Source organism: Lontra canadensis, unplaced genomic scaffold (assembly GCF_010015895.1).
Source record: "Lontra canadensis isolate GAN:19392208 unplaced genomic scaffold, GSC_riverotter_1.0 scaffold24, whole genome shotgun sequence".
In the NCBI taxonomy this organism is placed as follows: Eukaryota; Metazoa; Chordata; class Mammalia; order Carnivora; family Mustelidae; genus Lontra; species Lontra canadensis.
In genome coordinates this window covers 2435919-2454094 of record NW_022631018.1, presented here as the reverse complement: position 1 = coordinate 2454094, position 18176 = coordinate 2435919, and the positions used below count along the sequence as shown (strand labels likewise).

General features: G+C 37.1%; 1 protein-coding gene across 1 annotated transcript in view; it reads left to right on the top strand.

The window, feature by feature from the left end:
• Window positions 1-18176, top strand: part of HMCN1 (hemicentin 1) — a 471117-nt gene that overhangs the window by 224583 nt on the left and 228358 nt on the right. Inside the window, exons 12-15 of the mRNA XM_032862623.1 lie at window positions 6079-6220; window positions 7350-7477; window positions 10160-10273; window positions 15396-15554. Of these exons, the coding sequence (XP_032718514.1) occupies window positions 6079-6220; window positions 7350-7477; window positions 10160-10273; window positions 15396-15554 (543 nt within the window). The remainder of the gene's footprint in view (window positions 1-6078; window positions 6221-7349; window positions 7478-10159; window positions 10274-15395; window positions 15555-18176) is intronic.

Sequence of the window (18176 nt, the reverse complement as noted above, 5' to 3'; positions counted from 1 at the left end):
CTTCTACGGTCTCTATAGACAGAGCAATGGCTGTTCTCATGGCCACTTAAAATTCATTTTGCCAGCCTTACCATTCATAGTGTGTTAAGACCCTTAAGTTTTAAAGGAGTGTTTATTTATTTTTAGTACCATAATCTATGTGTAACTCTTTAAATCATTGGTGAGAAATTATAAACACTCACATATTTTGCTTTTGTTATGATCAAAAGATAAAGAATGAATTAATGCATTAATACTAATGGGGTGCCATGTTTCCATTGCTTTGGCTAATGAAAACCAAGTTTTTATTTATGATGATGATGATGGTTGATGACTGTGGTGGTGATGGTAATGGTGATGATGGTGATAATAATGGTGATGGTCGTGGTGGTGAATTGAGATTAAAACCAACTAAAAATGGATTACTTCTTCCCAAATCCTAAAATTTGACTCTAGATTTTGATGGGAGTTGAACTAAGGTTTTTAAACTTGTTCCTGCTTCATTAAAACCACTTTATCAAAACAAAAGGAGCTCTTTTCTAGGAAATTAAAAATTCTAACCATTGAGATAATTACAGTGAGGTCTGTAGTGAGGACTATCGCATCCTTATTTAGCCAAATCAAGTGAAGCCCGAATCATTCTGTCCATCTTTATTCAACTGTTATTTGGCAGAAATCTAATTTTGCGTCCATATTTGTTCATGTCCTTTCTGATTTTCATATTGTCAGTGGAAATATTCTTTCCAGAACAATGGCAAATTTCTCACCTTCTGTGTGATGATCTCATCCCATCTGTGTGTATGCACACAGACTGAATTCATGACCCTGAGCAGCACCCTATATCCAGGATTTATTTGAGAAATGACCTCTTAGCTCTCTGCATCCTGGTTAAAGTAACTGACATTTATTTTACATTGATACATAAACTACAGAGCCTACCAGTTGAATTCTTGCTAGGCAAGATGCCAGGCCAATTCTGTAAGACGTCATTGGAAGGCACCATGGTTAGACAAAAATCCCAAGAAGTGCTGAATCTTTGCAGCAATCCTGGGTTAAGATGAGCTAGACATACGAAACATTTTATTTTTGGAAAGTGGGACTGAATAAATGTGAATATTCAATAAATTCCAAAAAGAAAAAGTGTTCCTTTTTTCCTCATCCCCTGAAGATTATCTGCACAACTCCCACAGCATGTGTAGTCCTCTGGCATTTCAGAATTGATGGACTCCAGATGCAATCACAATTTGAACTTGTTGGCCATGGCCACTCTCCCGTTGACCCCCTGCATTTCTGTAGACATATGTTCACCAAGAAGAATCTGTGAAATAATGAGACTATCAACCAAGTCCACAGACAGGAAAAACCCTTTAAACATTAACTTCAAAGACAATCATAATTTGAAAAACACAGTATAAACAGGAAAAAAAGGGGAGGTAATTGTAAGCTGCTAGCAATTAGGCACTAATTAGTTTTGTTCAATTGTGTAGCTGTCTGGTCCAGCAGTACCACTTGTATCTCTTTCAAATGTATCACGATTCCTCAGACTAATTTTTCTTAGTGAAATTTAGACACAGTTTGGAGACTAACATAGTAAAGATATATCATAAATATAAATAGATCTAACTAACTGAATTTCTGGATTTCATTTATATTAAAAACCCAGTTAGATGGAAAGTTGACACCATGTCTGTTTGGCTCATCCTTGATGATCAGTGCTACAGGTTAGCACTGAGTCTGGAACATCATAATTGTGTAAGAACCATATTATTAAATTTATTTATTTATGTTAATACTTATAATATCTATTTCAAACTCTGTAGAAGTGAATTTATTTTCATTTATCTTTTTGAGTAGGGAATATTTATACTAAGAAAATTATGATACTTTCTTTGAAGATTAAGTCCTACTCTCTAGTAATCTAGATATAAAATGTGGAGTTGATAAGACCAATATCAATATTCCAGTTACTCCAGAGAATTTTTGTATCCTTTTTGACAGCAACTTCCTGATTTAATATTTCATTTTCAGAAGTCTATTTTTTTTTTTTTGCTAAGAAGTGGAATGCATGTAATAAGAACTTTGAATAATTGATATTTCCCATTTAGTTGTGTCCTGTGAATCCATGGGCTGAAAGAAATGATCAATATAGCAAGACCTTGAGTGGTGTCAGGCATAAAAATTCTTAGAGCCAAGTTACAGTTTAGGAATGGACTGTATTCCATCAACAGCATTAAGTTTCTATTATTTACAAGTCACTATATAACATGTAAGGGATTTTAAGTACTGTAGGAAGTAATGGAATATGGAATAATATGAAAGACATGGTCTTTACCTCAACAAACTTATAAACTAATAAAGAAAGAAAGGAAGGAAGGAAGGAAGGAAGGAAGGAAGGAAGAAAGAAAGAAAGAAAGAAAGGAAGGAAGAAAGAAAGGATAGTTCAAATAAAGCAGACAGCAGTCAGGACAGGTTTGGGGTCCAAATCTGTATTCACTGTGTAGAAAGACACACAAGGCCCTATCTAGAGACTTTTCTGGAAAACAGAGTTATACCAAAGTTTCAGCTTAGCAGACAGAAGCCAATGGTCAGTTGGTGGGGGCAAAGTAGGAAGGGGTCACCTGGTAACCGGTGGAACACAGATATATGACATTGGGATCAACTTCATTTTACTTTCAAAGAGGAGTTACTTCCCCTGCTTTAAAATTCCTTTGGATCCAAAGAAAACCAAAGCTGGTGGCATCACAATTCCGGATTTCAACTGTCTTACAAAGCTGTAATCATCAAGACAGTATGGTACTGGCACAGAAACAGATACATAGATCAATGGAACAGAATAGAGAACCTAGAGATGGACCCTCAACTCCATGGTCAACTAATCCTTGACAAAGCAGGAAAGAATGTCCAATGGAAAAAAGACAGTCTCTTCAACAAATGGTGTTGGGAAAATTGGACAGCCTCATGCAGAAGAATGAAACTGGACCATCTTCTTATACCATACACCAAAATAGTCTTAAAATGGATGAAAGGCCTAAATGTGAGACAGAAATCTATCAAAATCCTAGAGGAGAACACGGGCAGAACCTCTGTGATCTCGGATGCAGCAACTTCTTGCTAGACTCGTCTCCAAAGCAAGGGAAACAAAGGCAAAAATGAACTATTGGGACTCAAAGATAAAAAGATTTTGCACAACAAAGGAAGCAGTCAACAAAGCCAAAAGACAACTGACAGAATGGGAGAAGATATTTGCAAATGTCTTATCAGATAAAGGGCTAGTATCCAAAATCTATAAAGAACTTACCAAACTCAATGCCCAAAGGACAAATAATCCAATCAAGAAATGGGCAGAAGACATCAATAGACATTTCTCCAAAGATATACAAATGGCCAACAGACACACGAAAAAATGCTCCATATCACTCAACATCAGGGAAATATAAATCAAACCCACAATGAGATACCACCTCATATCAGTAAGAATGCCTAAAATTAGCAAGTCAGGAAATGACAGATGTTGGTGAGGATATGGAGAATGGGGAACCCTCCTACAGTGTTGGTGGGAATGCAAGCTGTTGAAGCCACTCTGGAAAACAGTGTAGAGGTTCCTCAAAAAGTTGAAAATAGAGCTACCCTATGACCCGGCAATTGCACTACTAGGTATTTATCCCAAAGATATAAATGTAGTGATTGGAAGGGGCACCTGCAGTTATAGCAGCAATGTCCACAATAGCCAAACTATAGAAAGAGCCTAGATGTCCATCGATGGATAAAGATGTTGGATGTATGCACGCGCACGTGCACACACACACACACACATATGTGCAATGGAATATTACCCACTCATCAAAAAATGAAATCTTGCCATTTGCAGTGAGGTGGATAGAACTAGAGAATATGATGCTAAGCAAAATAAATCAATCAGAGAAAGACAATTATCATATGATCTCACTCATATGTGGAATTTAAGAAAAAAAGCCGGGGCGCCTGGGTGAATCAGTGGTTTAAGCCTCTGCCTTTGGCTCAGGTCATGGTCTCAGGCTCCTGGGATCGAGCCCCACATTGGGCTCTCTGCTCAGCAGGAAGCCTGCTTTCCTTCCTGTCTCTGCCTGCCTCTCTCCCTACTTGTGATCTCTCTGTCAAATAAATAAAATCTTTAAAAAAACAGAACAAAACAGAGGAACATAGGGGAAGGGATGGAAAAATAAAACAAGACAAAATCAGAGAGGGAGGCAAACCGTAAGAGTCTCTTAATCATAGGAAATAGACTGAGGGTTGCTGGAGAGGATGGTGGTAGGGGGATGGGATAACTGGGTGATGGACATTAAGGAGTGCACATGATGTAATGAGCACTGGGTGTTATATTAAGACTGATGAATACTGAACTCTACTTCTGAAACTAATGATACATGATATGTAATTAATTGAATTTAAATAAAAAATAAATAAAAATAAAATGCTAAAAAAATAAATAAAATTTGTTTGGTTCCTTCCCTGTACTGATTGGACTAGATCCCTGAAAAAGGTCATCTAAAGAGCTCTTTCTGGGCCAGAGTCCAGGGAGGGGGATTAAGGCCAGCACAGTTGGGTTTACCAGGGTGCTGCCACAGGTATGTGGTACCAGTGCTGCTCCGGCCATGGAGCTCTTGCTGTGACTGACCACCGTGCTGCTGCTCATACAACTGAGCTGCATGGCCAAGTTCTATGGCCAAGTTCAACATCACCTTTTACTGAGTGCTCTGTTTCACAATCTCCACTAAGACCTATTGCAGCATTCAGATGGTGGAGAATATGAATATCATCGGGTGGTTTGTCCAGGTCTTCAAGTACTTATAGGGCCTTCACTTTGAGACAGAGGGCCAGCAGAAGCTGAAAGTGAACCATCCTTGTGTCATCATTTCTAACCACCAGAGTGACCTAAACATGATGGGCCTCTTGGAGCCCCTCTGCAAGTGTTACGTGTAGATCACCAAGCAGAAGTTCTCCTCACAGGGCCTGTAGACCTGATCATGTGTCTCAGCGACATCTTTTATCAACTTGCAGTGCTCCAGGACAAACTGTGACTGTGATGTCTGTCATGGGCCAGGACATGGTCAGGCAGAACCTCAAAATGTGGATCTACCCTGAGGATATGCAGAAGGATAACTGGGACCTGCTACCTTTCAAGAAAGATGCCTTTTACCTGGCAATTCACATCTCGCTGCCCATCATTTCTGTGGTGTACCCCACATTCTTCTCTTTCTATGACCCCAAAAGGGAGCTCTTCCTTTCAGGAACATTCAATGTGGAGATGCTGGATGCCATCCCCACCAGTGGCCTCAGTATGACTGATGTCTCCAGGCTATAAGGACCACCTTCTTCCACATGTCCAAGACACCCTAGGAGAATGGAGTTACTGCAAGGCCAGTCTAGTAACCAAGGCCACAGGGAAGAGCAGGACTGGGGGGCTGGATGGCTGGGAGGCAGGACCTTGCTAGAGAATGGACAGAGGAACTCCCTTTCCCCATTCCCCTGCACCAGCTGCCAGATATCACTGTGTCTTGCTCCTGTAGCTCCCCTGGCTTTCATTCAGTCCCCTTCTGGAACTGGCCTCGGATTCAGTACCCTGAAGGAAGGAGAATTAGCCAGACCCTTCCCAATCCTTGAGGGAAGGGCCTCATCCACTTTCATGCATCCAGGTTCTGGAAGTAGGTATAGGCCAGGGCTCAGATGGGCTGACAGGGCTAGCCTGAGCTGCAAGGTCTCAGGGCAAATGGCCAGAAGTAAGGCCCTCCACTCTGAACCTGCAGGGTAGATGCAGGCTCCTGGGTCCCAGCCACAGCCTGCTTCAGGTTCTCAGGAGAAAGAGGGGCTCTGGAGGGACCAGTCTTGTGCAACCTGGGCCATAGGGAGCCAGAAAGCAGAGTCTGCAACTCCTGTCAGCTTTGGAGAAGAAATCTCCTGAGCCCTACAGCGACTTGGTGGTTACTTCTTATAAATGAACTCTTGGAAGTACAAAATAAAATAAAAATAATGGTGTGGTGAGAAGCCCATAAGTCTGCTAACACAGAAAGCTCCTAATACCAAGGTAAATTGCCATTTCACCATACATCTTTCTATTTGCAGAACCACCCAAAGTCACTGTGATGCCCAAGAATCAGTCATTCACAGGAGGATCTGAGGTCTCCATCAGGTGTTCTGCAACAGGTTATCCCAAACCAAAGATCACCTGGACCATCAATGATATGTTTATCATGGGTTCACACAGGTACTGGGTTTGTATCATGTTCTTTGTTTTTACTGAATGAAATGTTGGTGAAAAACCAATAAAAAGTTGGACAAAAGTAATGTGACTAACTCCCTAAGGTTAAGCGAGTTTTGCCCAAATCCACAGCTTTCGATTTTCTAAATAGGCCAGGAAATGGCCATAAAATAATAAGTGATGAATTGACAGAGTTTGATATTCTTCAGTCTTGAATTTAATAGCTGGGCCTAAGAGCTTCACAACATTTTGTGTCGCAAACATGATACCATAACACTTGGTTTACCTTGAATCATGGACATGAGGATAGTGAAATTTCTGTGGGGCAAAGTAATGTGGAGTTTTCACTAATCTATTAAAAATATGGTCCTGGGATTTCACAGGGGAAAGAAGAGGCAAAGGACAGAGCAGTATCTCTAATTAAAATGTGTGCAGACGTTCTTTGTAATTCCTATCCACTTTCGCCATTCTACATTGAGATGGATTTCATCTACTGGAGGACGTCAAAAGAGAATGAATCCTCTCGTGCACCAAGAGTGTAATGAGTGTGTGGAACACAAACAAGGAAGTTTCCAGCTATTGAATTTCCATTGTTCTGGGTTTTGAGGAGAACGAGGGCTTAGGTGTAAGCCAGATTCTATTCCTAGCCTCACCACTGACTTGCTGTGTGACAAGAGGTGTTGCATCTCTCAGGCTTACACTTTGAGGAACCACTTAGCCCAGCAACTGACACAGAGTGTGATTGCCTGGTTGCAAATTCCACTTCATCCATTTACTAACTGTCTTTGGGCAAGTTACATAATCCCATTGCTCATCTGTACAACAGAGATAATAATAGTATTTAACTCACTGGGTTGTTATGAGGATTTAAAATATTTTGTAAGCCTTCTGGAGCAGTTCCTGACATAGAGCAAGTACTGAATACATTGGGATCTGTTATTATTAGTGTTATTACTATTATTACAACCACTACTACGACTACATTTCTGTTTCTATTGTGACAACATGACTAATTTCTATAATCAGCACCAAAAATGTAAGTCTAAAATATTTGAAGATATTTATAAGGGAGATGCTATAATTTCTTCATACTATTATTAGGGTATTTTCAATTTTCTTCTCTTTTCATGCATAGGTACAGGATGACCTCAGAAGGTAACTTATTCATCAAAAATGCAGTTCCCAGAGACGCAGGGATCTACGGTTGCCTGGCAAGTAATGCAGCTGGAACAGACAAAGAGACTTCTACTCTCAGATACATTGGCAAGTATAAGCAGTTTAAAAGGCAATGAAAAGGGGTGCCTGAGTGGCTCAGTGGGTTAAGCCTCTGCCTTCAGCTCAGGTCATGGTCTCAGGGTCCGCATTGGGTTCTCTGCTCAGCAGGGAGCCTGCTTCCCCCTCTCTCTCTGCCTGCCTCTCTGGCTACTTGTGATCTCTCTCTGTCAAATAAATAAATAAAATCTTAAAAAAAAAAAAGGCAATGAAAATAGGGTGAATATCATATCAAATAATTAAAAGCACTTCTCTGAAAATTAAATATTAGGAATGAGTTTTACCCAGTCTTATGATTTTTTTATTCGTTTCACACATTGATTAAAGGAAATACTGTAACTAATGTAAGTTAAAAGTTCAGGGAGTAGATAGCTTCATTAGTCAACAGAAGTCCAGGAGGCTTAAAGATTGTGGGTAGAGTCCCAGATGGTCTACAGAGTTTTATCCTTCCATGGTTTTTCTTTTGTTTGCAATATTTTGCTTACATATTAATAAATTCTATATCCTTTCTAGTTTACCTCAACTTCCATTTTATATTTTTTCACTTATATTTAAAACTTTATAGTATTTCTATTATGGTTAAATGTTTATAACATTTCTGTCATTTATCCTATCTACATATTATTTTCACTTTTCATCTTTAGTTTTTCCCCTCCAAACCTACATTTATTGAAGATGCATTTCATGATGATTATTCTATAATATTCTAAATATAATGGTTATAGTATATGATTATAATGTAATATTTTAATTCATATCTAATATAATAGAATATTTCTTTTAATTTATTTTAAACTAATAAAGGACAAGGGCATTACATACTCAATATTAGTTTGTAAATTGTGAATAATTAATGGCTGACAGTCTACCCTGCGATTCATAGTAAGGTAGTGAAACTGGCAGTGGAAGAGAAGAAGAAGGCTAAAATAAAAATTGAGAATTGCAGTTCGTGTGGGCATATGAGGGAGGTAGCAAAAGTGTTGTAAATACTGAATCTGAAAGCCTGGAAAGAAATGGTCTCACTGACAGAAATGAAGAAGGCCCATGGCAAGTAAGTTTGGAACACTGGAGACGAACCAGGCAGGGGGAATGCAGAAAGGGGGGTGGAAACAGATTCTGAACTGTAGACATGAATTTTGGTTCATTCTCAGGCCAAAATAGTTGGCCCACTTATTCACCCAGAGTATCTAAAAATACTAAAGGTTGTGTGTTTATTTTTATAAAATAAAAAATTTATGTTATCACGTCCTTACTTTTTGAGAGCTTGCATAGTGGGAGTGGCTATAGCTAAAGAAATATAAGACAGCAGACAGACAAGAACTATAGTGAGGGTTGGCAGAGAGGAAGATTAATTCTGACGGGGGAATTTGTAAAGATTTCTCAAAGGAGACAGGATTTAAGCTCAGTCTGGAGGAATGAGTGGGATTGGAAGAACTGGGGCAAAGGGCATTGTAGGCAGAGGAAACTGCTTTTGCAAAAGGAGAGAGTAGGGGCTGTTTTGGACTACCAGCTACCAGTGGAGCTTCCTACCTTGTGATAAGAAAGGAAGCGTTATGGAGGGTAAGTTAAAAAAGAAAGTTCTGCTCCAGTTTATGATTTTTGAAAGCCAAACTAGAAAATCATGAAACAAAGTCACCAAAGAGTTTCTAGCAAAGGATTAACATGATCTTTGAGTAGTTAACTCTTAGCTTTGTTTAAAAATACCTCAATTAAAATAAGAAAGTCCTAACATGCCCAGTTCAGAGAAAAATGTATGAGTGAATGAAAGCATTAAGGAAGGGAGGAAAGAAACTTAGAGAATGTTTGTAGTTAGCATCAAAGAGAAAAAGAGAATGGAGACTTTACTTTTTATAGATGTAACTTTTAGCCTTAGACTGCAACTCTCTGCAGTGAAACATGAATATCCTTAAAATCATGTAGAAAATGTTAAAACAAATACACCTGTTATTATATTATCCCCAAGTCTTAATCTAGCTGGTCTTAACATCATAGCTCCTTTGATATTTTTATTATTACCAGTCTTCTCTGTTTCTTTAGTATTATTTCTATAAGATGTGCTCCGATTTCTAAGATCTTTCTTTATATATATATATATATATACCTTTTTTCCCATAAAGACCTTTCAGTTAATTTCCTAATTTGCTTAATTCTTTTATCAGAATTATTTTTGCCTGATACATATATTTGACCTTAATAAATAATCTTTTCATCACACACATCTATGTACACTTGAATTTAAAGAGTCTCTTTCTGGGGTGCCTGGGTGGCTCAGTGGGTTAAGCCTCTGCCTTCAGCTCAGGTCATGATCTCAGGGTTCTGGGATCGAGCCCCGCATCAGGCTCTCTGCTCAGCAGGGAGCCTGCTTCCTCCTCTCTCACTGCCTGCCTCTCTGCCTACTTGTGATCTCTCTCTGTCAAATAAATAAAATCTTAAAAAAAAAAAGAGTCTCTTTCTGTTTATAAACACTGAAATAGCTACAAGCACATAAATACTGGTGGATTTTGTTAAACTGGTTCATTTAGTATAATTATAAACTACTATTTATAATATATGTATTATATGTTGTGTATATAAGTTATAAAATATATAATATAACTATTTTTAGTTATAGTTATAAAAGGTGCATTTTGCATTGGGCCAGACATTAACCATTTGCTTGCTTGTTTTTTTCAGAAGCCCCAAAGCTGATTGTAGTTCAGAGTGAGCTCTTGGTTGCTCTTGGGGATACAACAGTTATGGAATGTAAAACCTCTGGTATTCCTCCACCTCAAGTTAAATGGTTCAAAGGTACATTTCTTAAGCATGTTCATGTCTAGTTCACTTAGCTTTGTTTTCTCTTTTAAAACGATGATTTGTTAAAATTTTGTTTTGGTGTGTGACTTAGCAGCCCCATAAAATGTGTTTATGATCTCACTAGAGACAATAGTTCAAAATTCTGAACTCTAAATTTCAGGATTTGACATCTGCTATGGATTATAGGACCATGAAAATCAAAGCAGGAAAAGTTCGCCTTTGCTAATCCAGCTGAACATTCTCTTTGTTAGTTTAGGATTGTTTCCTGTAGAAAATTGTCCAAGAATACTCTGTTAATGTTTAAAATGGCTTTCCTTATTTCAGTTCACTTTTCTTAGAGATAATGGCTATCACAATTAGAAATTTTTCTAGATTTCCAAAGACACCTTCTATAAAGTCCTCAGAAAAGATGTAACATTAAAGCTTACAGGTAAATGAAAGACAAATATGTCATGTGGTTGGCTTCATCATGCAGGGTAGATGCTTGTATCAATCATGGAAATTGCCTGCCTGCATTTGTAACATAAAGATCACACCTTTGTGATTCTATCATAAAATAACGGTAATTGCTGTGCTGTTTGTCTTAGTGAAAATACACTTGGGTCCTGGTCCAGGCTCAGATGCTGGCAGTAGATATCTGTGTAAAACATCCCGCTTCTGTTTCTGTCTCAGTTCTTCCAATCTATGAGCAAGAAAAATTCCCGCAAACACTCTAAAAGGGAGGTTGCTAGGATTATTGAGATGCTGTTTGCAAAATACTTTTTAATCTTCAGATGAAAAATGCTAAACAGTACAAAGAACTATTGTTATGATTCTGTTTGTTAAATCACAGACCTCCCCATAGCAACGGGTTGATGTCATAATCACAAAATTATGAATTCACCTCGGGTTCAAACTCTTGGGGAACATGAGGTGAAAAAGAAAGGCTTTATGTAGAAAACAAACACTTTTAAATAATACAAATCAAAAACAGGAAAACTAGGAGATGATGCCATTTTCATTGTTTTCCATGTTAAATGATTTTGGGTCTTCATGTTTTCTGTGATAAAAGCGTTTCTAGATTTGCTTCTTAATTAGGTTTATTTCAGGCAACAGAAACTAATTTTACTTATTTAAAATATTTAAATCTTTGAATTACAAATGAAATAGATAATCAATGTCAAACTCACATCATAAATAAATCCAGAAAAAATGTATTATAGATGCAGTATTTCTGTTTTATGAAAGTAGTTAATGTTAGAAATTAAAATTTTAGAAAGTAATGTAACCTGCTGATTTCTCTGCCCATAGAAAGCAGAGTCACACAGAAAGTCTTTTATTTCCTGAAATTGAGCTACTTCTCTGAATTAAATATAGTTTCCATATTGGCCTGGGTCCCATAAATGGCTTGGAAGCTAAGGAGGTGTTAGGGAGCAATGTAGCCACCATATGGAAGATTCTAGAATTGACTACCTATTAGTTCTCTCAAACATAGATGTTGTGGTTCAATAGACCCAGTATATAAAATCCAATTTCTCTGTCTAAGATATGAAGCAACAGAGCTAGAATGTGGGCATTAAACACCAACAGACCATGCTGGAGGACATTCTCCAATGTTCATCAGTAATATGCAGAGCAGTCATAAACCCCTCAATCAGGCCAACCTATTGCCCTTCCTATCCCAAGCAAGCAGTTTATTGCATATGCAGTATCTGGATCATCTAGAACAAATCTAGAGGATAATCTCTTCTACTTGTAGATTGGCTCCAGAAAGAAAGGAGGAGGAGGTAGTTGAGCTTTCCTTTTCCATCTCTACTAGAGATGAGACAATAGGAAGGTTATGAAAATTATACCTATGGAAAACGAGAGGTGAAGAAGAGACCTCACCTTAACCAGAAGAATATATTTTTTTATACCCTTTTTTTGTGGCAATTCTGATTGAATGAAGTAGGTGGTGGTTGTAAGAATACATGGAATCTATCTTCTTAACAAATGTTTGAGTGTACAATACAGTATTGTTAACTATTGGCACTTTATTGCACAGCAGATCTCTAGAACTTACTTATTTTGTATAATTTAAACAACAGTTCCTCATTCCCTTTGCTCCAAACCCTAGGCAACCACCATCCATTAATAAATTGTATTCCATTCAGACCATCAGAGAAAAGGAATTCCATAAGTACAAATACCCATCAAAATTTTGTATTTTTCATTTTTAACAATAGACAACATACAGTGGGTTCAAAAAATAATCGACAACACTAGAGCGGGGCTGGGTTATGGACATTGGGCTATGTGCTATGGTGCTGTGAAGTGTGTAAGCCTGATGATACACAGAACTGCACCCCTGGGGCTAATAATACATTATATGTTAATAAAAGGAAGAAAAGAAAAAAAAGAAAAGAAAATGCATTCTGGAAAAAAAATATGTTGCATAGAGGATATTTCTGGGAAACTAAGAAATTGGATTTTTAAATTTAGATTGGTGTTTCTTAGAGTGTAGTCAGGAATCCCTGGGGGTTCCCCATAATTCTTTCCAGGAAATCCAGGAGATCAAAATTATTTTCCTAATTACACTGAGATGTCTTTTTCACATTCATTGTCTCATGAGTATATAGTGGAGTTTTTAGAGGCTACATAATGCAGACGCAGAGATGAGCATCCAGCTGTCTTCTATTAAGCTAGACATTCTAGAAATTTTCAAAAATGTGAAATGCCACTCTTCTCACTAAATTTATCTTGTTTTTGGAAATATAATTATTTTCTCATAAAATATATTCATTATATTAAAATGTCCTGAGTTTGTTATTATAAAGCAAATGCATACATTTAAAAACTTTTCAGTTTCATTTCTAAAATGCTAAATACAAATAAATATAAAATATAAAACCTCATTAAAGGCTCCAGTAATTTCTAAGAGTATAAAAGGGTCTTGAGACAAACATATTTGAGAACCACTAATCACCATCAGCTATTTGAAAGGATCTCATGCCAGGGATAATGATCTCTCTGTTCATCTTACATCCACAGAGACCAGAAATGAATTTAAACTACAACATAAAGAGAACCCTCTTCAGTGGTAATGATTGTTAAATCCTAGTGTAGATTGTCAGGAAAGTTTGTATATTTTACTATTTATACCATTCTTTTATCTTTTATCTAATATCAAAACTAAATAATCCCTACTTCATATCCATCTCAAAGTTCTGTATTTCTCTATGGCTTCTCAATAATTTGGTGACTAATTTTTCAGTAGAAACGAAGAAAGGAGAGATTATGAAAGTACGGTCAGAATGCAAACTTGATTAAACCAATGTTTTTCAATTTATGTTTTGTTACATTGCTGCTGTTCCATAAACATTTTTATTTTGAAAAAAGCTACTAGCTAAAAGGTCTTGATTTTATCCTCTTGTGTCCTTTGACATACACAAAAGAAATAGGAGAGAAGTAAATTCCAAAATTCTAAATGCATTTTAGTCCAAACATCCTAATACTTCATGAACAGCTAGGTCACATCTCATTCTCCCTTAGTGGGAGGAAAGTTTATGTCAACATCATCTGTTTTTATTTACGAAAATTTCCCAGAGGCACATAGACATAGCTTTGGTTGCTTCTCTTATTCTCACGTGGTATGTAGTAGCAAGCTTAAAAGGATGATTTGGGTTTTAAATATTGGAATACTAAAAAATACTTTTTTTTTGGCACTGATGGTTGCTAATATAATTTTTTTTTTTAAATTTATGGCTCCTTTGACCCCTATTACTCCCAAAATTATAAAAACAAAAAGAGAATGGTCTGTTTGTTGTCCTGAGTCTGTTGATTGGTGATTTTTATAGTATTCTAGAGAATTACTAGTTCTGGAATTCTCTCTCTTTCTTTTTTGTTGTTGTGGTTAGAGAATTACTACTGTGGTCTTCAGGGCACATGGATACGCTAGTACTTGACATTGTGGAGAATAAATTTTTAAGACTTGACATCTGGGTATATAGCATACCTAAGAGCAATGGACTTCAAACCTGCAGGAAGATTTTAGGACCCCCGCAAAAAGTTTGATATCACCCTTTAACAAAATCAAACAGAAAAGCTATGAACACCAACCACTAAACATCCAGAACTGGGTTTTGTTTGTTTGTTTTTTTAATGAAATTGCCATCCTGGTTAATTTCATTCTTAAGAGAGACATCACTCTGAAGGAGAAGAAACGTAAGGAATGGCTAAACTTAACTTACAGATTATTTGAGGAATTGCCAGCTTTCAGAGAGAAATGGTTCTCAGGAGATTTGGGGTGCTGCGGGGACACACAGAATACACAGGTAACTCAGACACTAATTTTTGGCATCATTCTAGCTTCACACTGAGGTCAAACTCAATGCATGGTTTCATCCTCCACACATTTGTTCGATATCCACCTCTTCTAGAAACTCACAAGTCCAACTTAAAGAACTTGGGTGAATAATACAGATTTAGTAGAGGTATCCTGGGAGATTTATATAAAACACTTCTCTCTGGCCATGGTCAGAAATTCTCATCCATTTTTCCCTCTTACCAATAAGCTCTTCCCTATTCGCTCCAAATAGCTGTGGTTGTTTCTTCACCAGACTTCCTCAGAACCTTCTCAGGTAGCCTCTACCTCTCCCAAGATACTGTTTAACTGATAGCATTCAGCAAACCAAAACACTTGTCATTGACCAAACTAAGAACACTATCGTCTCCTAAGCACTTCCTGGCACTGAAATTCATCCTGTCACAAAGATGGTAGAAACCTTTTTCAAACCTTCATCTTCCCATTACCTTCTTACCTACCTAACACTGCCATGAGGGCAGCTGTCATCTTTTCCAACCCCCCCAGGGCATCTTCGAAGAGTTCATTCTTATTTGGGTACATGTTCAATAGTAGAAAATATTTGGGGCCAGATTTTTGGCTCTAGGTTAGCCCATAGAATTATACAGACTAATAAATCAGCTTAGGGCCAAGAAACACTTCATTTTTTCTTTGCATCAACATTGTTTAAGTGTCTATGTTGTATTTTAAAACCCTCACAGTCCGTTTTCTTCAGCAGTTTTGAAATCAAACCAATGCGAGAGTACACTGTGTAAATACTTTATTGTTTAATGTTTTTCCTTTGTTTTGACCTAGGGGATCTTGAGCTGAGGCCGTCAACATTCCTCATTATTGACCCTCTCTTGGGGCTTTTGAAGATTCAAGAAACTCAAGACCTGGATGCTGGTGATTATACGTGTGTAGCTGTCAATGATGCTGGAAGAGCGGCTGGGAAGATAACTCTGGATGTTGGCTGTAAGCATCCCAGCTCTGATACACACATTCGTTTTTTTCCAAGCTAAGAACTTTGAAACCATTGAGTGGAAATATTGGTTAGAATGGACAAATTAGAGTTAGCGTTTCAGATTATGAATATAATGATGGTAGTTCATATTTATCAAATGCTTTAGATGTGCCATGCACTCTGTTAAGAACTTATCTCATTAAATGCTCATAGCAATTCTAAGAGGATAGTATTATAATTATCTCCATTAGATAGATAAGGAAATGGAGGTGGAACAAAGCTAAGTAGCTTGACTAGGATCACAGATCTATGGAGGGGACGAGCCCGGGTATTTGAATCCAGATTATCTGACGTCAGAAGCTGTGGGTTTGACTGGTGTATCATCTATTGCCAAACATTTTCTCAACAGGAGTTGGATGACACAGAATTCCTAAGTATTAACATCTGGAGGCTAGAAATTAGACTTTGGCCCTAGACCATAATTTGGAGATGTTGATGATAGCAAAGGTAGCAGATTGTGCTTTTGCTTTAAAAACAAAAACAAAAAATAGCAATGACTCCTCAGTGTATAAAATAAAGTACTAACTACAAATAAATGTCAATCACAATGTGAAGGATACAGCATGTGCATGACAACTATCGTTAGTTTACTCAAGAAGTTTGGTTCTCCCTCCTTTGTCTCTCCATCTCATGTTTTTTTAAAAAAAGAAATTATTTTCTACACAATGTGGTAACACATGAAATAAAACAGAGCTTGCTTTGTATGAAAAAGAACCTGGCAACTTAATTTTAACAGATAATTCAAACATTTACATCAGTTAAACTTATAAAATATGACATTTTGTTAAATTGCAATTTCATTTATGTATGATGATTTTCATGCCTCAGCTATTTTTTTTTTAAACAAAAGTTAGGAACTATAAAGGGAATGCATATTTTTTTAGAATAAAGTAATATAAAATATTTTTGTTCTATCTTAATTCTTTAAATGGATATAATGGCCCTCTAAGCTTAATATTTTGTTTCATATAAACTAATTTTTTTCTTCCTGAGATCTTTTATGGTCCTTTTGCCCTGGGCTGTCTGAACACTCTACATTCTTAGTGATTAAGCCCTTGGGGTAGAATCAACAAAGCTGGAAATAGCCACAAAGACCACAGTAGAATCTGACTAGGGCACAGCAAAATGTGTTTGACCATGACTAAATTCTGAGGTTATTAAGAGAAGTGCCTTGGAAATAAGATTGGAATCTCTGGGTGGAGGATATCTGAATCTACCAGTGGAATTAAAATATAAGGAAACCTTTTAGGAAAGTAGGATCCAACTGAAGAGGATCACTTGATGCAGAATTCTTGTTTCTAAGAAATATACAAGAACAGTGTTTCAAATTACCAACATTTTCTAGCTCTGCTTCTCCTTCTTTCCTGCCCAGATAATTTATATTCACCCAACATTCTTCTAGAGTTGTCTAGCTCTGGAGGAAGAATGAATTAGACTGAGTAATTGTTCCCAGCAAAAGCAGAATGACACCCTCACCCCTCTCGAAGACTGTAGAAAATCTAAACCATGTACACATTTCTTTGCTTATTTACAGCCTTCTTAATATACTCTTTTTAGCTTCTGGACTTTCCAAGTTCTCTTTTGACTAGTGAAAAACAATGCAAATAAAGGTTAGGGCTATCTGTCCTGGAGTGACTTGCATTGAAATAAGAAACATCCTAAAAAATGTTTTGTATTTATCCTTCATTCCTTGAACTGAATTTTGTTTTATCTTCACTCCTATGCAAGATCTTCACTCTCTGTGACCTTTTCTAAAACAATGGCTCTCTCAACTTTCATCCCAGTAATCATTCTCATGGAACCATTAACATAAACTCAGTTATTTCCTTACTGTAACCTTGATCATGAAGTTGCCAAATAACTTAATACTAATGTTTGTGCCATGCATGCATCTGTTATGCCTTAACGATCTCTTATTCACCATTAGAATTCTGATTACCTTAACTTGCAAAGTTTGGTTAGACCTTGACTGTCCACATAAAACTATGGTTATATATCCAAGCAGATACAGGGTGTAACGGCCAAGGCCCATGCAAATCACAGTTGCAGTGATGGTCGTGCTTTTCTCTATTAAAAGCAAACAAACCCCCCAAAAAACCAAAAACCAAAAAAACAACCCAAAATTTCCTCAGAATTTACATAGTGGTTAAGAGAATGGGCTTTGGAGAGAGACTGGGTTTTCTGCCTGACTTTTCATAGTACGTACCTGATAAATTGCTTGTAAAGATGAAATGAGATATTATCACCTATTCACATACATTCAGCAAGTCGGTGGTTACCGCTGTTCCCATCTGCCTCGTGAATGGCATGTGTATCAAATACACGAACTGCACAAACTGAATTGTCATTTTGGTTCTTTGAGTCCTGAAAAATAATATAGAAATGTGTATAAAATTATGGCATAGCATTTAAGATTAAGTACTGGGCTTTTCATAGGGAAGTCACTATTTCAAGTTGACTTTTTTTTAAAAGGGCCTGAGACAACTCAAGTGCTACTTTTAGTAGTAGTGCGTAAAATTATTCATTTCTGTTCCAAAACTATTGGGCATAATTTTAAGTAGCTGATGACTTAA